Consider the following 24,690-nt stretch of genomic DNA (forward strand, 5'->3'; position numbering starts at 1 on the left):
AAGATGAGGTGGTTTATTTTTTTTTTTAATTAAGATCTGAAGAAGGTTGTTTGTGTTGTATTGAGGCTTTGGTTGATGTACACATCACCTGTGCAATTCCCAAGTGCCAGGAATGTCTTTTGGCATTCTGGCTGGTCAGAGCAGGGTAGGCACTAGTGCTGGGCCTGGATATTGCAGAACTGAGAGCTAAGATCTGCTTAAGGAAGGGTCTAGATAGGCCCTTTAACCCATATTCACCCAAATATTTTCATGCAAACTTGGCTGTACTGTTCCCAACATCTGGTCAGGGTTACCAGATGATTCTATTTTAATGATTCAGAAAGAAAACTTCCTCCCCCCCACCCAAGAATATAGAAAGGATGGAGTTCTGATAGTGTAAAAGACCTTAAAGATTTCTTTAAGTCAGCTGCCACTAGTATAAAATCTTCTGCCTTGAGCCAACAGCATTATGGAGTAAAATATCATTCAAGTATCACTACAGCAAATGGGAGTATCCATTAGCATTACAGGAAAATGTTTCCTTTTTATACAATGAGAGCTTTCTATATTTTATAGATTTCTCATTACTGCCAGCAGTGTGATTCCATTAAAAAAAACCCTGAAAACCAGAAAGGAAGCTGGGTAGAAGTACAGGCAAAGGGGAAATTAACAAAATCCATTAACTTTTTTCAGTGATTTTTGTCTGTATTGAATCCTCTGGTGCTTTGGAGAATCTCACTCTCTGGTGTCATCCTTTTGCAAGAGCTGTACGAGTTGGTATGACTGCAAGCAAAGTTGTAGTTTGCATCTCAGTGTGTGTTAAAAATCCATATTTTTTCAAGATTAAAAGTTAATTTCTAAAGCAATAAGCATTGCATATGCAGATATATCACAAGAGCAAGAGGATAAAAATTGATAAGTTTTGATTTATCTGATTTGAACTGCTAGTGCAAATATATTTCTTTAGTACAACATTACAGTCTAATGACTCCAATTTTTCATTTGGCAGAACCAGATTGTTACAGAAGACATGTTAATTGCAAATTAAAAGTAAGCTAGGTAGCAAGGAAGATTTGAGGGGTGCATAATTTAGGTGATGGTGTAGAAAAGTCCTGTATATGCTTGCCTACCTTCTGGTCATGCTGAGTTTTACCAATGTATAACTGTTTTTCCAGGTGTGAAAAAATGCAGTGTAAGCTAAAGGGAGGATAATTGTCTACTATATACCATCTAAAAGCAAATAAATTGTGTGGTAGTACATCCATTAGCCTGTAAAGCATATGATGAGTTACTGTCTTGCTCAAAGTGTCTTATATTGAATATTACTGATTAAAATTTTAGTCTTTAGTCTTAAAATTTAGCAGGACTGGGGAGAACATCATTGTACTGCTAGATAATTTACTTTGTGAAAATCATCCTCTTCTAGATGAGACAGTTTCTAATTTTAAAATAATTTGGTTTTGTTTGGTTGGGTTTTGTTTATGTTTGGTTGGGTTTTTTAAAGCAGTTAGAAATGCTCTTTGATGTTTGTAAGAAATTAGTATCTGAAGTATTTTGATTTTTGGTTCTGTGGGGACAAATCTGCAGATTGTTTCTCCTTCATGGCTTCACTGGAGGTGTGATTTCCTCCCTTTCCTGCATTGTGTGGGATTCTGAGGAGTTTTGCTGAACCAGTAACCAGAGCATGGAGAAAGCCATGTGCAATTAAAGACAAGACACTACTTCATTTGGACATCTTTGCTGTGGTTGTTTCACAGCAACAACACAAACTGTGTGAATTCAGGTCTCCCCAGACAGAAATTTGTTCATGTTTTCAGTTAGTCTACCTTACCTGCAGGGATCCTTACTCAAAACCAGTTGTCTATCTGAAATCAGTATTTCAATATGCTCAGATACTGTGGATATGGGAGTACCACTCTAATATTTAGAGGGATAATAGTGAAAGTATTTATCAGTGTGAGCAGGAAAAAGAACTGCAATCTTGAAAATTTAAATGCTTTACAAAATCCAGCTATGCTGAGGTGGCTTTTGATGTTTTGAATGTAAGCACTGTTTCTATTCCATAGAACTTGGTTTTTATAAATTGTGAGGTTTAAGTTCTAGTATTCAGTTTTAAACCTTTATCTGGTTAAGTATGATCTGATTTGAAAATACTGGTGATATTTTGTACCTGCTAGAATGTAATGAGGATTTCTCAGGTTGTAACTAAAAGAAATAACTACATATGTTGGCTAAGCTCTTCCTTGTTTCTGATAGCCAGGTTCCAACTGTGACTTCTGAATAATTGCTTCCTTGCTGTCATCCTGTGTTGCTGTATAGATTTTTCATCTCACTTCCTTTCTCCAGGTTTATAATCTGAATTAAATACTTCTCCAGAATAGATTGGCAACACTTGCTACTTGTGGGCCTAACTAATAAACTCTCTGTCACTGGCATTAGTTGTGCAGCTTGTTTTAGTTCAGGCAGGATTTTTCTTTTTGGTAAAGATAGATACTTGAAGGATCACATTTCTTTTAGTATTTGTTGGCATTTTGTCAACATGTGAAAACTTCTTCTGTCTGAAGAGGCTGCATAGGAAGGAAATTCTCTCCTCTTTTCTACTTTTCCTAATTCAGAATATTTTGGTTGTCTTTTTTAACTTCTCAACCACCATCATTAGGCAGAGTGAGGATTATTCATTCACCTGTGAATTTTGTAGACTTTGATACTGAAGTCATATTATTGGATCATGTTGTAGTGGGGACTTGCTCAGTTTAGCTGAATTATTTGGAGAGCATGGCACCAAATTGGTACTAGGGAAAACGTGGATGGATGAATGACTTTGGCTTGCAGGTCCTTGAGGCTTTCTTGCTGTGTGATGCATGGGGATTGCCATCTGCTGTGGTGGTCTCTGTGCTGTTGTTATCAAAAGAAACAAGACAGAAAACAAACTCTTGGAAACAATTTTTTTGGGTCATAAAGGTGACAACACAGCCAAGCATCCCAAGTGTCTGTACTGCTCAGTTTTACTGATGACATGTTAGAGAGGTATCTTGTATTTTACAGTTAAAACTGCTAATTTTTATCTCCTAGCCCTGCAAAAAAAAAAAAAAAAGTTTTGGCATCAAAGTTCTCTCAGATTAAGAAGCTGTATTACTTTTAATTTTCATAATCTATTTTTGTGATATTTGAATACTATTTTAAAAATTCCACAACAAACTAACTTAAAGACTAGAACTTTTTTTTTTTTCCACTGTAATGGTAAATCTTTCACTCTTAGTATATAATCTTTTAGTTAAATAAGATAAAGTAATGTCAGGGGCTATTAAAGCTTCTAATTTCAATTTATAAGTACGTAACATCCTCTACAGGCAAGAATTCTGTTAATTTTAATTACTTGAAAAAGTCTTTGATTATACATTTTTGGCACCCACTCTAAAGTTCTGTTGGCAGTCTGAATGTAGTCTTAGATTTGGACATAAATACAGATTCATACAATTGTAGAATAGTTAAGGTTGGAAAAATTGTAGTTCAAGTGTTAACCAACTAAACCATGTCCTCAAATGCCACATTTACATGTTTTTTAAACACTTCCAAGGACAGTAATTCCCCTGGGTAGCCTGTTCCAGTTCTTGACTGGAATATGCTGAAATCATCAAATGCTGATATCATCAAATGATTTTAGAAATCTGCCAGCATCATTGCTGGCTTAAACTTCTCTTCAGACTGGCCTGCAGATACCGATTCATGCATTTATTGCACCACAGGTTGATAAATTCCCTCTGGTCAGAAAAACACAGATTACTTGCAGAAAACCCAGCATTTGAGCTTGTTGAACAACCATGGCTGCTGCCTGGAGGATTGGGTGCATGCAAATACATTTCCTGGAATTTGGCGTGTGTTAGGGCACTAAGAGTCGTGGCAGTGAGCCTTGTGAAGGTCCAGACTTTCTCTCTCTGGCTTGCTCTGGTTTTTCCTGGTTGGAAGAAAGAATGGTAGGTAGGAAAGGACATGTATTAGGGGCTATAAACTTTGCTCTGTGCTTTGGACAGTACAATTGGAAAGTGACATTCAACAGCCTGAGAAAGAACTTCTCTGACCATATATCTGTCTGCTGTCTAGTTGAAAACTAGCCAGAGAAAATGTTCTTACCAGAACAAGAGTCCATTATCTGATTTGCTGCTCCATTATAGACCATCCAGACTGAGAAATTTTTAATTTTTTTGTCTCATTATGGGATTTATTGAGCTTCATTTGAGCCCTGAAGTGATGTTTTCTTAGGCTACATAAAAATGTAATTTAGGTTTGCACTTGCCTAAAATGTTTTGCTATGAGATGGTTTGTAGATCATCTGTGTGAAGAGACTTCTATAAATTTGTAATGACTTATGATGAATATATTTTTCACCTTAGTAAATAGCTTTCAAATCTGTACTTGCAAGCATTCCATGCTCTTGTCTAAACTTTTGACTGCTAATTAGGCATTGCTATTAAATTGTTCAGAATTTTCACATCTACAGCCAAATATGAAAGGTAAATTTGATTGTTCAACTAAACCCATAGACCCTTTGTCCACTATAGGTCAGTGAAGACTTGGAGAGGTTGTTGTTTGGTACTCTTTGGTCTGTGGTTTTAGCTTGCAATTTTCAAGCTGTGCTATAGCTATGACTGGGGTAAAAGGAGCAGTAGCCAGTGTGGTTCTGCAGCAGTAATTAGAGAAGAAATGAGTCAGTGCTATCAGAAATGCATACACATTATAACTGAGCAATTGCTGCAAGTAGAATATTAAGATCATGACAGTGTCAGATGGGAGGGAAGATACTGAAATGCAAGAATTAAAGATTCCATTGCTAGGTGTCTTGTTAAATACATAAATTCACTCTGAATGAAGCTGCAGAGTGGTTTTGGTAGATCTCATATAAATAGGAAAAACATGCTGGCATCCCTGTTGATTTTGGGGTTAGGGTACAGGATAAGATACCAACTTTTTCTTCTTTCTTTTCACTTTCTTTGATTTATTTTAGGAGAGAGCAATGTTTGCATAGAGTACCCCACTGCTGTGGTGAGAAAGCTGGATTTCTTTTATGTCCAATGTACACTGTCAGTTTGTCTGGACCTTGGTGCAGAAAGGTTTTTTTTGTATGAAAGATCATCAGTGTGCTGCAAAGACCAAGGATTGTGCTCTGTATTTTATCTTGTGTTCTCCCACCCTTCAGGTTAACCAGCCTGGGCAGTTGCCCCACTGGTAGTGAGTTTGATGAACCTGCATGATAATTTATTATGGAGAATATTCAATCCTGTACAGAAGAGAGATTTACAGAGTTTTAAACAACATTGGAGATCAATGACAACAATAAGAAAGGAGAGATAGACAGGGAAGAAATTGTTAATTTAAAAAAATTAATTTAAAATTAATTTAAAATTAATTTAAAAATTATCTTTAAAAGATTTCTCAGCCAAGTCCAGTGAGGGCAGTTCATAAGTATGGGAATGGTTGTATGCAGGAGTAGGTTGCAGTAGGGTAAGATAGATCACTATTACTCTGTGATGTATTAAGGGTTTGGAAGAATGTGTTTTTTAGGGATTTGTTCTTTTACGAGCAAGTCTTGCTACATACTGATAAAATCCATAGCAAATTATGATTGAGAAAAATGGCTGTAATATGACTTGAATTCACTAACAGGTAATTATTTTGTCAGAAGAGGTAAGATTTGTAGGAAAAAAGGACTATCTTTTACTAGACCCACTCAAAATAGCTGGAAGAAAAAATAAGCTTTTTGGGCTTGGCTGAGGATGGCCTAATTTACACAAAATACTGTTGTTTTTTCTAATTGTATCCAATGTTCTACTCAAAGACACTTTGCTTTCCTGTCATTTTACTCCACTTATGTTCTTCTGCCATCCTGATAATAAGAGGGCTCCCAGTGAATTGTTTGAAAAATCTTGCAGATATTGAGAAGTTTGTGCCTCCACTCTCACAACAAAACATTTTAAAACATGCATTGTTCTCACTTAATTTTTTAAAATCAGATTTCCATAATGGCATGCTACTGCATCATCATAAAAATAGCAAGTACAGAACTGACAGTGGAAGTGTAAAGACCCATCTGTGCTCCTTATTTTTTTCTCCCACCATGCTTTATTCTTGATATTTAGAGCACCCCAATCTTATATATTATTTGTCTAATACTTCTCTGAGTGGTAACTCATGGAGACTAATTAAAAGCAATCATCAGTTCTGTAATTTGCTAAAAATAAGAGATCAGATTAAGAATAAATTAATTTGGAGATATGATCAGTAATGAAGCATTCATAATTACTTGTCGATCAAGAACATATTTTATAGTACTTTGGTTTTATTTAGTGATATCCCTTCTCCAGGCCCTATCTGGCTGAACAAGTCCTGTCCTGTGCTCTGCAGCCTTGAGAGAGCAATAGAGGTGGGAACCAAAGCAATGCAGAGACATTCCCCTAGAACTAGAAATTAGATGCTGATGGCAGGACGAGAGCCATATTCAGCTCTCATTAGCATTGAGAAATTTTGGATCTGACTTTTACAGAAGCCAACCCCTCATGAGTTGGTGGCAGTGGGAGGCTTTACACTGTGGCGCTCTGTAAACACTACGTTTGACAGACATCTGAATGTATGTGCATGGATATGAATATCTCGAGTTCTCCACCCTGGAAGTGGCCTGGCAATCTCAGGCATGGGGTGTTCCCTGCCAGCAGAGGTGCTTGCAGCAGTGAGCAGCATCTCTTTGCTGAGGACATGTGCTGTGCTCTGTTTTCATGGCATTGCTCCTGTCTCTCAGAACTCTGTGGTTCTAAGATGTTTCATTCACTGGAAGCAAAGATTGAACTGCTTCATTCTCACCCTCATCCAGAGAGTTCAAGGTTTTCCAAGGGATAATATTTTGTTTAATGATGGGCCAGAAGAAGGAAGTACTGAAAGCTGTTGGAAGATGTGAAAGATTGTCAGATGCCTGCTAGAACAGCATGTTGCTAAATCGTCACACAGAGAGATGATGGAAACTTCAACTGCAGCCCTCCATGAAAATGTTCCCACAGAGATCAGCTTATTAACTAACACCAAAAATTCATAGCAGGGGAAGCTGAGAAAGCAGCTGGGATGGTGGATGCTTCATTGACAAGGAATCATTGGACACAGAGTAGTGCAAAGTGAGTTCTGTCTCTGGGGATGCTATGCCTGTCTGGCATACAGCTTCTGGAAAAATTCTAAAGAAGGATACATGTACAAAACTGGGATGTTCCTCTGAGTTATCTGGAAGCCCAAGTGGATGTTCATCATCCTGTGCTGGCTGCTTATTCCAGCCTCTTTCCTTCTCTCCCCATCTCTTGATATCTTTTGATAACATCACTTTTGTGTGAGTTCATCTACACCCACCTTTGCTCCTTTCCCATCTGCACTCCCTGCACCCAAACTCACCTGGAAAATAATCACAGAAGTAACAGAACCACCTTACCAGGGAAGGCTGCAGCGTACATCTGAATGAGGAAGGGATGTGGAGACAGCAGGGCCACCATCTGGGGATGCTTCATTTTATCTTTTATCACTTACTTTTTGGGCTAGTCCAGTGATGAGTGCCTAGTAATAAATCTGTCACATAATGTATTGCATATGGCACTATCATTAAATATATCTAGATACTAAATCACGAAGAAATTTCTAGAGAAATTATAATCTCAACATTCCAGAGAGAAAAGCAGATTTAACATCAGACAGTATTGATACATGCAGCTAGTAAATCTATACATGAGTCAGATAGAATCATATCCAACCATGGAAATTTAAAAATAATGCGTGTGTAACATGTGGTGTAGTTAAAATGCTGGGTCCTGAGCCTACAAACATCTGTGTGAATGTCTGGTTTGAGAGGTAGGAGGGACTTCTTTGTGAGTCACAGCCTTGTAAGACTCCTGTGGAAAAGGGATGATTTTGAGGCTAGAATACAACGTGTGCATGGAAGTGTACCTGGATTCAGTATTTATGAGTTCATTGATCCCTAACCCCAGAGTTTTTCACTCTCCTCTTTTGATCTGTGGTAGAGACATATGCTTCTCATGGCTTTCTGTAGTCATGACATTTTGTTCTTGCTGTGAGGCACTCTGGTAATACTAATAAAAATTAATTCAAATATGCTGGAAAAATAGTATATATTTTTTTCCTTCAATCTAGAGAATACCACTAGGGTCCAAAGTAAATGTACTTTTACTGAAACTACTTCTAGGTTTCTTGGCTATATATATATATATTTAATTTCTTCAACTCTATGCCATTCTTGTTTTCTGTTGTTTATACTTTTGATTTTCATGATTTTATTTTGATGCTGCTAAAGTGTTCTCTGACAATCTGTCCTTTCATATAGAAAGATTTCAAGTCCAATGCAATGTCTCTGAGGGATTTTTCAAGTCCAACCAATAGCTTCCTCAGAGCTAATGGGGAATAGAAATTACTTAACTAGAACAGTGGAAAACCTTCAGAAAAATGTCTTTTTGTAGGTAAGAATATGAAGACTTTTGGTATTCGGCTACAATAACATGGCTCAGCCATGCCATAGGAAGAACAATATGACACAATCTGTGTGCAGTAAAATTCTTTATTTCCTGACAGCACAAATAATGTGTATGTAAAGGTACAAACATATGTTTACACATATGTGTTTGCATCAAGGTCTTTTAAATATATGTGTGCATTGGCATCTCTACAAGAAATATATGGCTTTACCTTTTAATGGTCACTTACTGTTGCCACCTCCAGACAAATAAGTGTATGTTAACAGCTTCTGTTCTTACGGAAATTTCAATTTGATTGCTTTCCTGCAAAAAGGAGGGAGGCTGAACAGCTGTGAAAAATCAGATTTCTCTTATATGTATTTTGCGCCTAAGATCATGTTCTGGACGATGTTTTATGTGTTAGTTTACATGCACCTGATACACCTTGTAGTTGCTCTTAAAGATTATTGAATGTACTTGTCTCTGGGATGCAAAGAGAAAAATTATCCCCTTGGTTGGTGTATATGTACATAGACACTGATTTGGAACCTCTGGTACCTGAGGTTCCAGTCTGAACTGGGGTGACCGATGTTTTCACAGCCAAATGGCTGCACCAGTGCTGACCTGTAACTTGTGGTGTTGATGTGGTGACATTTTGGTCTTCTCTTTGCCCTGATACTTCCCTGAGTGGTGGGAGGGTGGAAGCACTTCATGCTCTGCAGTTTTGTCCTTCTGAAGCTCTTGGCTGACAGGTAAGCTTGAGTTTCTGATTTGTAGTTTTGAGTGATAGCAGCAGTGATCTTGGATGCATGTAATTGATCCCTTTGAGAACAGCGCAGTGTTATGCAACGTCTCTGAGGGAATTTTTCAGGAGTCTTGGGAGGCCTAGCAAGGATCTAGTTTATGCAAGTCTAATCTCTGGTAGAAAACCTAAATATATTCTTCTAGAAGATAATGGCTTAGAAACTTTGCTGAGAACTCCTACTGTGGTCAGTGCCTCTGGCTGAGCCCCGGGTCCTGGTCTTGGTTTTGGTCAGAGAAGTTTTATTGGAGATAAATTCTGTTGGGTTCAAGAGCTTGTCAGACTTCTCTGCAGGGGGTGTTACGAAAGAAGTGTAGGAGAAAATAAAAAGAAAATTAACTTGGTAACTGTAGGTGAAAAAGAATTTTCTGCCTTTTTGCCTCTGCTCATCATGTTCGGAGGTTTCAAGGCTCTTCAGCTGGGACATCTCATGTCACTTCTATAAAAGATGTAATTCTTCCTCCATTTTATAGAAGATAACAAGCAGCACAGGGTAGCTGGTAGCTGATGCCAGAAACAGTAGTGGGTAATAACATCTGAGGATGGTGAGTGAGCGGATGTAGTCTTTGTACCAGCTTAGAGATGCAGTGGGGCAGAAGGACATCACTTGTGGCTTCCTTGAAAAAGAGGAATTGAGTTAGCAGCATGTCTGGCTTACTTTTTGTCACAAAGAACGTGGAGAAATTTTAAATAGCTGTTTTTTTTCCTCAGGGAGCTCTTACAGGAAGAAGTTACATTATAATTTGTATTCTTAATTTTATTACATGGCAGTCCAAAGGCCAGAATATACATTCGGTTTCAAGGTCTGTATTTTTCACATGCATGAAATTAACTTTGCAGGATGATATTTGCTCTTAAATCAGTTTGAGAGGGGTAGGATTGAAAATGAGTGATAGTAAAAGGGAAACATTAGCCACTTAAGTGTGTAGCTTGTAGTTCCATCCTAAAAAATTGATTTGAAATTCCTTCTGTCTCAAGCTGGTTTGAGAACAAAGTTTCTCCTAGTCTTGCACCATTGTTACAGGCAAGTCTGCATCCAAGAATATCAATGCCAAGTAAGAAATTTTTTGTTGGCTAAATGCTGCCACGCGCAAAGATTAGATACTGACTAGAGAAAACTTTGGGTTTGGGGATATTTTAATGTGGAAACCTGCATTTCCTAATCTAAATTGTGTGGTAGTTTGTAGATTCTGAGTTGACCAAAATGATGTTTAACAGTAGGAAGCAGTAAGGAAGACTGGCTGTTTATTGGGACTCTGTGGTGTGTACCAAGAGTTTCTGAGCACAGGGCTGAGTGGGGCAGCTGAGGCACACCACGGGGTTTTCAGCTGAAGAGGGCTGCATGGAAAGCTTGAATCTGGCCTCTGTATTTCTCCACTGCAGACATCACAGTTATGCTATATATACTTTTTTCCCTCCAGTTCTACTGATATATGAAAATGAGCATCTGGAGGCTATTGTTCAGGAAAGAGGAGGTAGCATCAAGTGGCTTAGTCATATCCAGTAGCCTTTTTAAAGATGTGCAGGGAAATAATTTTGGTATATAGAGCCAGTTACTCCCTCTCTAGAATTGCATACACTTATTTTCAGGTCACTGTGTTCTTTACTTGAATTGGAAGAAGCATTGCCTATTTAGAAAGAGATAAATATATAATTTAAATTATTCTTTTTTTTTTGGTCAATACTTACCGGAAAATACATTTAACCTCAAAGGCAGATTATTTTTCTAGAGGTACTTGATGAAAATGGTTATATTATCCTGGTAGTTCATTCACATTTTAATTGGCAAAAGTCTTCTCAAGATAAGGAAGGTGGTTTGTGTTTAATCATCAGCATATCATGATGCTGAAGATCTGAGACATCTCATCATCACACGCAACCTGAAATTGCACTTTCAAAACTGTTTCCAGTACATGTTGGTGATTTTTTGAGAGGTTTTATGTACTATTGAGGATCCTGATTTTTAAATTTGATTCCTCTTTTTCACTTCAACAGATAGGGGACTGACTGTTTTTATGGACACTCGTGATTTGGTTTGTGCATGCATTTCTAACCTGTATAAGTGAATACTGCGGCCAGGAGTGCTCAAGTTACTATCTGTTTAGAAGGACATTTCTTGTTTTCTTCAATAAATGCAGCAATATGGATTTATAAGAGCTACTGTTACTGTATATCTGGAACACTTCTATTTAGCTTGAGCTAATTTCTGGAGCAATTTTCTTGACACAAGTAACAAGAAGGAGAGGCACATCTGTTGCACCTAATTAATTTTTGTGTGTGGATGCTACATTAGTATAATTGAAGACATGAAAGGAATATGATTATGATTCTACTATTATGTAGAATCTTTTTATGTCCTCTCTGTTTCCTGAGTGTGGTTGTATGTGAGTCCTATGTCTACTTATTCTCATAATGGCAATTTCAATTAGAGGGAGCTTTGGATCATTCAGCTTTACTTGTGTGCCTTTCTCTAGAAGGCATCCTTATCCATTTTATTCTACTGAAGGATGAATTTGAGAACAGTATTTCTTTTGAGAATAGGTTCCATCTTTAGGTATTTCATTAAGAATTTATTTAGGTTCAAAACTTTTTATCTATATTGATCCTTCAAAACTGTAGACCTATGTATAAATTAAATTAAGGTAGAAATGTTTAGGGAAAAAATATTTCTAGTCTAGTTGTTAATAATTCTAATGTCTATAGTACTCTAGGCTTCAGGTACCAAGGAACCCAAATTACCAGCAGTCCCTTCTGGAAGAACTGTTATAGCCATTCATGCACCTGTAATTCTTACAGTATGGGATGTTCCCTTATTTTCTTTCTTTCATTATGTTCTGAATACAAAAACAGTACTTCAGATTGATTTTTAGAAACTACAGTGTGGCAAACCTTTAGGTCCTAGGGATTTATCCTTTTGATTGGGGTGGCATATGTTGGACCACAGAAACACATGACAGTAACTTTGTGGTCTTATTTTGAGGAGAAAAATTTTCTGCTTATAATCTTTTAACTTCAATACCTGAGATGCAGTAGGGTTTTGATTAATGTCTTGGTAGCTAGCTGAGAGCCTCAAGATATTTTGGTTTTGGTGTGGAAAAATTTAAAATGTGAGATGATAAATACCATAAGGCTTGTACATGATCACTTAAAGGAATCAGAAGATTTACACTGTTGAATCCTACTTTGAGAATATGGATAGACATATAATTTATAGATTCATAGAATGGCCTGGGTTGGAAAGGACCTTAAAGATCATCTGATTCTTTCTAATACCACCACCATGGGCAGGGACACTTTCCACTAGACCGGGTTGCTCAAAGTCCCATCCAACCTGGCCTTGAACACTTCCAAGGATGGGACATCCACAGCTTCTCGGGACAACCCGTTCCAGAGCTTCGCCACCCTCACAGCCAAATCATCTTCCTAATACACAATCTAAACCTGCCCTCTGTTAGCTTAAACCTGTTCTCCCTTGTCCTGCTCCTACATGCCCTTGTAAAAAGTCCCTCCCCAGCTCTCTTTTAGCCCCCTTTAGGTGCCAGAAGTTGCTGTAAAGTCTCCTCAGTGCATCTCTTCTCCAGGCTGAACAATCCCAGTTCTCTCAGCCTGTTTACATCGGAGAGGTGCTCCAGCCCTCTGACTGTGGCCTCCTGTAGACCTTCACCAGCACTTCCACATCCCCTTTTGAAGACCCCAGAGCTGGGTGCAGCACTCCAGGTGAGGTCTCAGCAGAGCAGGGGGAGGGTCACTCTGATGCTGGTCACTTCTTTTGATGCAGCCCAGGACACTGTTGACTTTCTGAGCTGCTGGCACATCTTCCTTGGTCATTTAACTCCCATCTGTTGGTGTGTAAACATAAATAATTCATTCAATGGCTCTTTTCCTGCCAAGAGTCACAGCGCCATGCTGTAAAAGCAAAATGGCAACAAACCTTTTTTCCACCCTGTTTTTGTGTTGACAGATTAAGCTGCAAGATATACCTAACAGACACAAAATGCTCTTAGAAATATTTCTGGATCCCCCAAAAAAGTCCTGGTTAAAGCAAGTTAAAATTGATAGGCTTCAGTTTGATATCTTAATTCCTTGCTGGAAAATTAATTCTTATAATCTGAGGATTATTCTCTTGATGAATAGTCTCCAATAGAATCAGACAATTGCAGCATAAACAAATTAATGTAGGTTTTGTGGGATATTTTTAAAACAGTAACTTTTTTCCCAGTTATACCAGTTAGGTTCTGTTCTGGTTGCTTGAGGAAAATGAGATCCTGTAAGCAAAAGCAGCTGGAGTTACAAAATGTTTTGAGTAATATCTTTCCATGCTAATTCCATTTAGGAGTCGTATTTAAAATAGGAGACAATTTTGTTTTCATATTTGGACACTAGTTAAGAACTCTAACTTCCTTCTTCAAGCTGAGTATAAAGCAAGTAATATTGGGGAAGTATATATTGCATTGTTTTCTCTGTTTGCAATTGTTATGGAAGCTTTTGCAAAATCAGCTGCTGCCCTTTGCCAAAATAAAAATTGAAGAAACTAATTTGCAGCACTTGACTTCTTAGAAACCCTTTAGAACAGACATTCTTGCTTATGTTGGTGTGATTTTTCAGGATCACATATTCCTTAAAAAAATGGAAATCTTTGGAGGGAGAAGATGACTTCTAATATTTTTTTTTTTCTGGCAGAGAGCTTCTGTGTGAAAATACAAATGCATTTAAAGAAAATGAGTGCAGATTTCTTTTTCTATGTAGATTTTTTCCCCTGAAATATATCCTGGGGATATTTAAAATTCTATTAATTTTCTTTTCCAAACTGACCTAATATGGAATTCACAGCAGCTAAAATGTTGATGGAACTTCCCCTCTAATTAAGGATGAGCCTGATCTACTATTTGCTTATTCTGGTAGTAATAGAGTAGTAGTGATCTTCTGTGGGTCTAATTGGCAGATATTATTTTCTGAAACACATTTCAGAGTGTGATAATAACAATAGAAAAATTAGCACCAATATATGCTATCTGATATTCATACTCTTCTATTAGAATATATATATATATATATTTTTTTTTTTTTTTACTGTTCTTACCTCCCTTTTTAAATCCATCTTTAAAGGCTGAAAAAGAGAATAGGGTATACTTTAATTGATACGTCTTCTCAGTGCAGGGACAATTGTATTTAAAAGTCATTAGGCTTTATTGTCCTTAGCTTGAATAATTGCTGTGCTGTCCATATCTCCATATATGTACTTTGTATCTCCATATGGACTTTCATGTTTTAGCAGAAGAGAAACAATATTATGTTCAGGAAAATGTTTAGCTTGTCTTTCAGTTCAAAGAGATATTGTGCTTTTGATGAAAAGGGAGCTATGGCTTTCAGAACATGTACTAACACTTAAGGAAAGGCAGGAAAAAAGAGTAAATGGAGGCTTTTGTGATTTAAAATTGGCATAAGTATTTATTCAAAGTAGGAACTAGATCAAACCTTCATCCATTAAACTTAAAACTTTTATATTGAACGACATCAATATGTTCTCCTCAAAGGCCATTCCTTCTCCTTTTCTGCCTTCACTTCACTCTTTGGCAGTGGTAATGCAATCCAGGACTTTGTTAGCTTCTGGTGTCTTCCCTGGGTCATTTGTTTCCAGGTGTGCTGTCAGACTCTGCACGGTGTGAAATGCCCTCGAGGACTTCAGATTTAAATAGGACAGAAGGCTGATAGTATCCACTGGGATCTAAAGTTGGGGTTGGAGGGAATACCTGGGGATCGTTTGGGAAGACCAGGGAAGAGACAGGTTGTACCTTGTGCCTCACAGTCATGAGGAAGAAAAACATTACCTCAGCTGGTGATCCGAGGTAAGATGTTCAAGTTGTTTTCCTTTTGATTTTCCCTTTGCTTAATATTTTTTATTTTTTACTCTAGGTTGGTGTGAGAGCATATTCCACACCTGTCTAGAGGAAGGTGAATACCTATCCCATAGTCCAAACGAGCCCCAAAGCTGTGTTTGTAAGGGCAGATGTCAGTCCACACTAGCTCAGATATTTGTATTCCAGCTCAGGGCTTTGGAGGGTAGGAAAAGAAGTGGAATAATGCTTGAGAAGTGTCTTTACACGGAGGCAACTTTTATATATTTTTGTTTTAGTGTTTCTTTCCCTCATGAGCTGGAATACAAGAATTTATAAATTTAAGATCTTTAGCTGAAAGCCTTCTTCTCTGTTTCATGAAGCATTCTATCCCCATTTGAACTACTTTCATATCTGCAAGTGAGGTGATTAGAGACTTCTAAAAGATTCCACTTGCTTTGTGAAATAAAAATCATAGCCTATATACTTAAAAAAGGTGTGAAGGTAATAATTGATCACAAGTTGCTATGCACTGAAATTTCTGTAAATCTACTGTAAATCATACTGGCTTTTTTCAAAAGCAAGCAGGGAATTGAAACAAAATACTTCCGTGTACTAAAAGCAAAAAAATTTGGTATTTATTTTGTGCTACCTGACAATAATAATTTAAATAGCTTTACAACATGCACAGAGATAATTTTACATTCAATTGTTTCTCTGTTACAGACTTCTTTTTAGAATCATGAAGTTTTATAAGAAACTTCTTTTATATTGATCCCTATCTTTAGACTGCTCTCTTTTCCAAAGAATCAGTGAGAATGTCTAGAGTGGCAGCTCACCAAGTGTCTTGGATGAAGGCATGGAGCAGGCATGGCAAGACCCTTCTCTCAGTGAAAAAGGCATTGCTAGGATGCTGGTGAGGCACAGAGGGCTCATCCTCCACTGGCTTTTGAAGCACTCTCTCACTGCAGAGGAAAATCCCACACACCTGCATAGTTTAAAGTCACTAAAAACTGAAAGCTGTGGAAGCAGAAATTAATTCTTGTTCCTCAGAATATTTCTGCAGTCTTGTAATTGCGCTTTCTTGAATTGCTTGGATAATGACATTTTATCAAAAATCTTTTGTTATATGGTGTGAAATTCTGTGAAATTAAAGAGCTGGTGACAGTGTGATTTCTATCATGGCAGTGTTGAAAAATCAGATTAAAATTTGCTAAGAATTTCCTTTGACAAAGTATGTGTTTGTTCATCTTTGCAGACATATATGCTGAAAGAAAGAATATGCTCATGCTCAGTTATTTAAATGTTACCTGAATAGAGATAAAGTTAAACATTTTTAAAGTTAAACATGTACTTGCTTTGCTGAATCAGGCATGTAACACAAAAGTAGTTGGGAGTCAAAGGGGAAATTCAGTCAAAGTTATTTATGCATGGTTCTTAATTTTTTTCTGTTTGTAAGATTCTGTGTTAGTCTTAATTCCAAAAATTACTGGAGGGGAAAGGAGAGAATAACAAGAAATAAGAGACTACTTCACACCTTCATGCATCTAGTGAACCTCCCTGGCAAAATATTAATTTTTCTTTTTCAAGAGAATAATTATATGAATAAAAATCTTCAGAGCCTTTTATCTTAGAAACTTGGCAGTATTCCTTCTTTTTTAACCTTAATATTTTTTGTTTTATGATTTGCTGGTAGGACTGCACAGAAAAGCACTTTTACTAGTAGTAATAAAATATTCAGCTATTTGACATTATGCACAAAATAATGTATGTGTATATATTTTCTCTTGAGGACATATATTCTCTTTCTTCTTATTATTTGTCTTAAAATATTAAGCAAGTCTGTATTTAAATATGTGCAAATCAGGAATTTTTGTATCCTGGTACAGAAGCAATCTCAGAGGAAATAAGCAAGTGGGAATTTCTGGTTTTTGTTGCTGATTCAATTTTGTTAGAATCAGAATTAGAGGTAAAAATAATGCAAGCAATAACAGCAGCAACAACAAAAAGGGAATAATTGAAAAAACACAGACGTTCTACTACCAATGAAATGTAGATATTTACTGGGCAAAGTGAAAGCTGAATGAAATGCAGAATCTGTGCTGGGAGGCAGAGCCATCTGAGTTGATGTTTAAGCTTCTAAGACTATTTTAACAATCATTACCCAGCTCCTTTAGAAATTGCCTTAGCAACTCAATGTGAGCTATTGAATACTGCCATATCCATACAGAGACCTTTTTTGGAACACTCCTTCACCTCTCCAGTTCAGCACTTCGACTTGAAGGAAACTTACTTTCTATGAATATTTATAGCCTGTTCTTTTACAAGAAGTTTTATTGATTTGATTAGTGCTCCCACAGAACACAGATGAAAAGAAACCACTGAAAGGAGATCAACCTCTGTCTTGTCAGTTCTTGAATATTGCACACTTTATTAACGTCAGTCTAGGCTTTCCTGTTGTTATTCCTCGTTATAAGAGAAGTATTGGTAATGTCTTTTTTTTTTTTTCAGACAGATTAAATCAGTAATTTTAATGTATTTTATTTTTGAGATAGAACATCATAGCCCTCTAAATAATCTATTTACAGTTTTGTGGCACAGAATTATGGGTTAGCACTAAAAATCAGAATCTTGTAGTTTGGGATCCAGAGAATACCAAACATTCAATAAACAGCAGCAATTTGTGACATGGCTCCCAAATCACTGACTGTGAGAATTGGATTCTAGGAGCTGGAGTGGGTGAGTGAAGTGGTTGAGTCACCACCCCTGGAGGCATATAAATGATGTGTAGAAGTGGCACCTAGGGACATGGTTTAATGGTGGGCTTGGCAGTGTTAGGTTAATGGTTGGACTCAGCCTTTAAAGGTCTTTCCTACCCTAAACAATTTTATGAAGAAATTATGCCAAACTTCTGTAAAGCAAAGATTTTGGGTTTCTTAGCAGACCATGGTCTCAAACAGAGAGAACTTCATCTCTGTTATTGCACAGGGCTCTTCCATCAGGGGGATTCATGCAGGAATTTCTTAAATTTAAAAGTTAAATTATTTTCTGTACATGCAATTGACGAATTAACTTGGAGGAGGAGCACCATCTGCATACTCTTGATGGGATCCACAGGCAGCAGCTTGTGAGGGCTGTAACACATAGTATGTGCATGGGTGAAAGAATTCATGTGCATATATAGCACAGAAATGTTGTACTTTCAAAGCAAAAATGTTCAATTCAATTTGGGTTCAGATTATAAAGTTGTCCTAGTACCTGTTCAGCCTTCAGATTCTCTTGCTGTATGTTCAGGAATGTATGTGCAGGCACATGTGTTGGCCCGACAGGAGGGGAGTCCAGAATTTTTAGATATTGGCAACACCTATATCTGTGTATCTCTATCTTGAGCAAGCCTGAGGGTCTTTGAGGGCTTCAGATGACAAACTTTCACTAATTTAGGGTCAGTGTAATGCTCAGCCATTGGTTTGGTGTGAGTTATGGACCTAATTGATACAGAGAATTTTGGACTTTCCTTCCTTCTGTGCTTCAGTAACCTACCTGTATAAAGGGGCATAGGAATTTTCTACCTACACAGCGATGCTGGGAGGGAAGCCACCTGGAGAACTGGAAAAGCCCTCATACTTGTACTATCCAAAGCCATAAAACCTCATGGAATATGTGATTGTAAATATGCAAATATATAACACAGGCATACACAAGCATTTTGAAGTGGAAGTGCAGGAAGGAGTCAAGAAAAGGAAAGGAAAAGGGATCATTGTTAAAATGTGGATTTTTTTTCCACACAATGAGCACAAACATGGAAGTTTTGCTATTTCTACAGTGCACACAGAGATTTCCCCATAGTCAGTATGGATAAAAACACTGCCGTTTTGTTTAATGATAATGTCTAGACCATTTTTTATGCTAAAAGGAATATCTTATTCATCTGTGATTAAGTACATAATCTCTGCTTTGGCACTGTTGGGCAGGGGATGTATTTAATACTAATCTCCCGAGTCCAAGTGCTGATCCAAAGGGAAAAAAGCACTTTATCTCCTAGAAACTCAATGAGGTACCTTTTATAAAGATTTTATGACGTAGCTCCTCAGGACCTGCAAAAAGCATCTTTTGATCTCTTAAAATCAATTTGCCATTCAGTATCAAAACCCACGTGTGCCCTTTGAAAAGGGCAATCCCTGTGACTGAGCAGGGCGGTCAGGGTGGATGTGAACCCATGCAAACACCACTGCCAGTGGTGCTCAGAGTTGGGTGGCTGAGGCCAAGGCCATGGCAGCTGCTTCCCGTGACTCCAGCCTCCTGGGATCAGCAGCCAGGAGCTCTGCCTTTTCTCTGACTCTATGAAATCTCAGTGTCAACTTACTGTAATCCAATTTTGTGTAATTAAGGGTGTGCCTGTTCACTGAATCATTTATCCCTCAGTATTGAGCTGTCCCATCAATGGACTGTGTAGCCAAACCTACTGCTGAGAGTAGTTTCTCACACCTCAAATATACAGCATTAACTTGGGATAATTCTAGCTTTATTTATTTTTGATACCTCATGAGTGATGCTTTGTTTAATCTGAGATTTGTCATAAACATGGAGAAAACATTTATTTGTATTTGAATTTACATTTCTTTGTATAGAAAGAAAATTTTTCAGAACTTCCCCAGAATATTTAATCCCATCTGAGGTACTTGAAGTTAATGTATCATAGGTGGTAGCACTCTCTTCCAATTTAGCAAGTAAAATCTAGTCTTAGAATTCTCAAAAAGCACCTATAATCTCTCACATGAGAAATACAATATTGCAGCAAGATAGTTTCAGTAGATGCCCTGCTTTGTCTAGGAATTTTATGTATAAAACATGCTCATTTAGAGTCTCTATATTTCCAACTTCACTTTGCAAATGTGTATCCACAAGTTTTCTAAATATACTGGTTAACTAGAAAGCAAAAGAATCTCTCTCTAGTTAAAAGAGAAAAAAAAAAAATTAGTGTTCAGTCTTCCTTTCTATGAAGGTTTGAATACAAGGATGCTTACCATCTAAACAAAAGTGTCGCATCAATTTTATGAGAATTTATGGCATTTCAACATTTTGATATTTGCAATATAATCTAGTAATATATAGTTATTAAAGTTGTTTATATCTGCTTATCAGTGAATCTGCTTCTCATGGGAAAGCTACAGAAGTTTTCGTTCTCCCAGAAATATGTCAAAAAAACTGTATGAAAGTAAAGAATCCTATTACTTTTTTTTTTGTTGTTGTTGTTTAGGATTTTTTTAGCCTTCTTATTTTGCATACCCCTGATTCCACATCTATAGCTGACCAAAGGGATACAGATTCCCTTAGAACCTGATTTGAATCTCAGACTCCTAGGAGTTTGGAGCTGAAACCCTGGAATATGTTACTTTTTTGAGTGGAGCAATTAGTTACAACCTACTTACAATGGGCTTTTATTCTTAATTCACACAGAATCAAAGAATCAGAATTCACTCAAGGGTTACTGGAAACTCCTTGTAAAATGCATTTCTTGTCCACAGCTGCTTGTCAGAGACAAGTCCTTTGTTCATTAAAAGCATACTAAGTATTTAGCAGAACATGAAAGGGATTTGGTGAAATTAGGAGGCAAATCATCCTCCTGATTATGAAAGTGAAGTGGGGAGGGTGCATTAGGGAAGGACAGTCTGAAAAGGATACTGACAGTATTCTGGATGAAATGGATCCCGTTTGGCAAGCTAAATTTTGTACTCAGTACTGTTCATGGTGGATAGCATTGATTAAAAGCTTTGAGAGAAGACTTCCAATGAGTTTAGAAGTTTAAATCAAGTAACTTGTTAATTTCCACAATCAAACCCAAGTACATTGGGTTGAAGTGGGGAATGGACCAGTTCTAGGAATTTCCCCCTTGGAAACAAGGGAAGGGATGAGCTGCATGGGACTGAAAATGTGAAGAATATGCAAGGCACCGAGGCTGCCCGTGCAGGTGCAGTGTGCACATCCTGTCCCCATCCTGTCCCCATCCCATCCAAGCAAGGGGCTCTGAGGCAGGGAAAAGGCAGCAGACAGTGCTGCCATGTGGCTGATTCCCCTGTTTCAGGTTTCTCTGGGAGCAAGGCAGTCCTAGCCAGACTTTATGCTGCCTCTTGAGTGGAAAGGGGAACTCTGAAGTGAAAATATGCCAGGGAGCTACTGCACTGGCAGTATATTCCTGCACATATTACAGATATTCCTGCCCTCCACATGCAGGAGCTCTGTGGTACACAGGGATATGCTGTGGAATTCCTATGACCATGTTCTCTTCTCCCAGCACAGTGCCCAGAATTAAGGTTTCCTTGGTTTTTACCTAGCAACAGAATTCTTCTTTTTTGTCTTTATTATAATTATTTAAAGAAAGAAAGAATTCTTTTCTGACACAAACCTCTTGGGAATTACATCAACCATATGAAATATAAATACGTTTTCTCCCGTTGTATAAATAATGGATTAGGTTTTCACTGGAGAAGCTGAGAGTAGGATTTAAGGACACCTTGTGTAACTCTCAAAGTAGGCTGTGGTGTTCAGCAGCAGACTGTTATAAAACATGACACAGTAGGAAATGTGATTAATGTGTGATGGAAACCCCTTGGTAGATCAGGTCACTAAAGTATATACCCTACCCATGGTTTGTGTTATGCTCAGTGGGCATTTGGACAGAAATAAACTGCTACCTGGTGGAGTGTTATTTTATCCAGTAATGTGTGATTTAATCATACAATTACCACACAATAGCTTTTCTGTGTTTATGGAAGGAAATCATTTGACAGTTTTTAGGATGAAAAACAAGAATTTGAGTGTAAAAGTGAACTACTGTCCTTCCTTTAAGGAAGACATAAGTCTGATTTTGGGAGAACACCCAGAGCTGAGTGTGAACTTGGTGTCCTCATACCAATTAGCAGCAGATGAGAAGCACACTGCAGAGCAGCAGCCTCTGTAGGAGCTCTGGGATGCTCACAGAGTGCCTGTTTGTTTTATGGGGCCATCCAAGCAAAACTGCCTGCTTGGCATGTGCTCCACTGGGCTGGTGTTTTGTCACCATTGTGAGACATTTCTTTTGTAGAGAACTAAATAAAAAGTGACTGCCAAATCCCCTAGCATGAGTTTTCTAAATCTGGTGTATCCAGGCCCCTGATTCTGAATTGCATTAAGACCTCCCAGGAATTATAACCTGGAACAATTCAAGCTTCTGTTGATGCATAAATAGGCATGTTTATGAAAACAGAGTAGCTTGGATCTGTTTGTCCCTTTTTGATTGGTGATGAGCTAATTTTATTTTAAAACTTTACTCCTTGGTGCACAAAGGGACAGAGTGAACTCAGCAGAGCTGAAATTTCCTGAATTATAATTTTAGCTCTGAGTCTGGTTTAGGGAAGCATTTTAGGTTGGTGTAAAGTTGCTGTGACTCTTGCCCAGTTTTCTGAGTCAGGCTTTCTTTCATATACTAGTGCAGGGAACATTAATTGATATTTCCTGTGATTTTGTAATTTTTTTTTTTGTTTTTTTTTTTTTTTTTTTTTTGTTTGAAAATGCTTATAAGTCAAGATTTAGGGAAAATTTAAATATCAACTTTCTTTTCTTATACTGAATTCTATCAATATTGCATTTATTGTTTACAGAAGTCCACTCTGAAAACTGATTTCAGAGAGAATTATCTAGGAGTAAAATATATTCCCAGTGTGATTTATTTTTCTTTTAATGAATAATAGAATGGCCTATATTGGAAGGGATCTTAAAGATCATCCAGTTCTCACTTCCCTGCCATGGGAAGGGACAACTTACACTAGGTCACATTGCCCATCCAACCTGGCCTTGAACACTTCCAGGGATGGAGCATCCACAGCTCCTCTGAGCAATCCATTCCAAGTTAAGTAAGGGACAGCTTTGTCTTGTGTGTTCTGAAAGGAAAAAGTAATTTTAGCCACAGAGCTTTGGTATAGCTTACCTACATGAGAGCAGAACCAGAAATTCAGATAATTGGTTTCATAAAGAAAATCTACATGTTAAACCATCATGCTCAGAATGTTTAAATACAAATGCTGATAAATAGCTAAGACATTCATTAAATGCGCTCTATATTGTAGGAATTTTGTCAGGTTGTGAAAAAAATGTTAAAATACTTAAAAATAAAATTTGTCAGATTGTTTCCAGAAAAATAGATTTTCTTTGGGAGATTTGTGTGCATACAATGTTTTTCTTATGAAAAATTTAAAACACTAAGACAAACTTCTCAACTATATGCCAAACCATTTTGCTTTTTATTTGAAAGTTATTTTTCTATCAAGAAGGTAATGTTAAAAGAAGCTTTTGTCTAATTTCTAAAGATAGACCTTTTTATGACAAGTTTTCCCTCTTGCCTCCTTTGAAGGGCATGTTGTTCTGCTAAAAAGTGAAATAATGTCAGAAATTCTGGGGTGTCACTGCTACTGTTCCCTCAAAACATGACTGATCCTTTGGAGGAGAAAAATGTTTTAATTCAAACTCAGGAGTTAAGCTCATTAAACTTGTCTGTAGGGTTCTGCATTTGTGACCTTGTCCAAATCATTAATGACTGGTCCTGGGAGATGCACTGAGGGCATTGCACAGGTGCTGGCCCTGTGCTCTTTGTATTTCACTTCCTCTGCTCTGAGTGGACCAGCTGCAGTTGAGCCATCACACAAACTTGGGGTGCTCTTTTACACAAGCCTGTGAAGACAAAATGATTTCCACTTTCAAATGCACAGAGCCATGAACTGTATCTCTAAGCTTTGTTTGAAGCAATCAAAACCTTTATTAATGAAGAATCTAGGCAGACCCATTTAAGGTAGAAATCCCTGTTTTGCTCATCCAAATGGCTGGGTTTTTCGGTGCTTCACACTGAAATTTAGCCCATGTAAAGGAAAATTGTGTAATTTACAGGTGCTGTGTTGTGTTTACACCTGTGTAGTTTACAGGTGCTGCAGCCTGTTAAATGCCCAGTGACACACTGGCAGGCTAAGGCATAGATCAACCAATTGCTATTAACTACATGTAGTAGATGATAAGAGAGTAGCTCAAAGGGAATTGTATGACCTACATTTTCATTTAATTTCTCACAATGTTTGCTGTGTTGTATAATTAACCTGGTTAGCCTGTTTTTAACTGTTCTGCTCTCACAGTTCTTTAAAAACTTATAATGTATTATGTGTAACCTATTAAACATCTCAAGTTGTTTGTAATTTAGGCTTTGGAAACATCTCCCCACGCACACAAGGTGGAAAGATATTCTGTATCATCTATGCCTTATTGGGAATTCCTCTGTTTGGTTTTCTGTTGGCTGGTGTTGGAGATCAACTAGGGACAATCTTTGGAAAAGGAATTGCCAAAGTAGAAGATACCTTTGTTGTGAGTATGCTGACTGCCTCGTTTGGTTCTTTTGCTGCTTGTTATGAATCTCACAAGAGAAATGAAAAGTCTGAAAAACAGCTATAGCTCATTGTTGCAATCAGATGTACAGGAAAGGTAGGAAGGACTTGGCACAGTCTGAACTTGCTAATGAGCACCTCTCAGAACTGGGTGAAGACACATTCCCTACCATGGTAATGGT

At 37.5% G+C, this 24,690-nt stretch overlaps 1 protein-coding gene and 1 long non-coding RNA gene across 8 annotated transcripts in view; both read left to right on the plus strand.

Annotated features, from left to right (window-relative positions):
* The window catches only part of LOC146768046 (uncharacterized), a 32,229-nt gene extending 7,902 nt beyond the window's left edge, over positions 1–24,327 (plus strand). Inside the window, exon 2 of the long non-coding RNA XR_014954023.1 lies at positions 9–24,327. This is a non-coding gene — a long non-coding RNA (uncharacterized LOC146768046). The remainder of the gene's footprint in view (positions 1–8) is intronic.
* Positions 1–24,690, plus strand: part of KCNK2 (potassium two pore domain channel subfamily K member 2) — a 129,759-nt gene that overhangs the window by 74,974 nt on the left and 30,095 nt on the right. For all 7 annotated transcript variants that reach the window (XR_014954022.1, XM_085576071.1, XM_085576070.1 and 4 more), the window contains one exon: positions 24,328–24,488. Coding sequence is in view for 6 of the 7 variants with exons in the window: in XM_085576071.1 (XP_085432197.1) it covers positions 24,328–24,488 (161 nt within the window). In the remaining variant the exon portion in view is untranslated. The remainder of the gene's footprint in view (positions 1–24,327; positions 24,489–24,690) is intronic.

This window comes from Lonchura striata, chromosome 3 (assembly GCF_050655825.1).
Source record: "Lonchura striata isolate lonStrDom1 chromosome 3, ASM5065582v1, whole genome shotgun sequence".
NCBI classification, from domain to species: domain Eukaryota; kingdom Metazoa; phylum Chordata; class Aves; order Passeriformes; family Estrildidae; genus Lonchura; species Lonchura striata.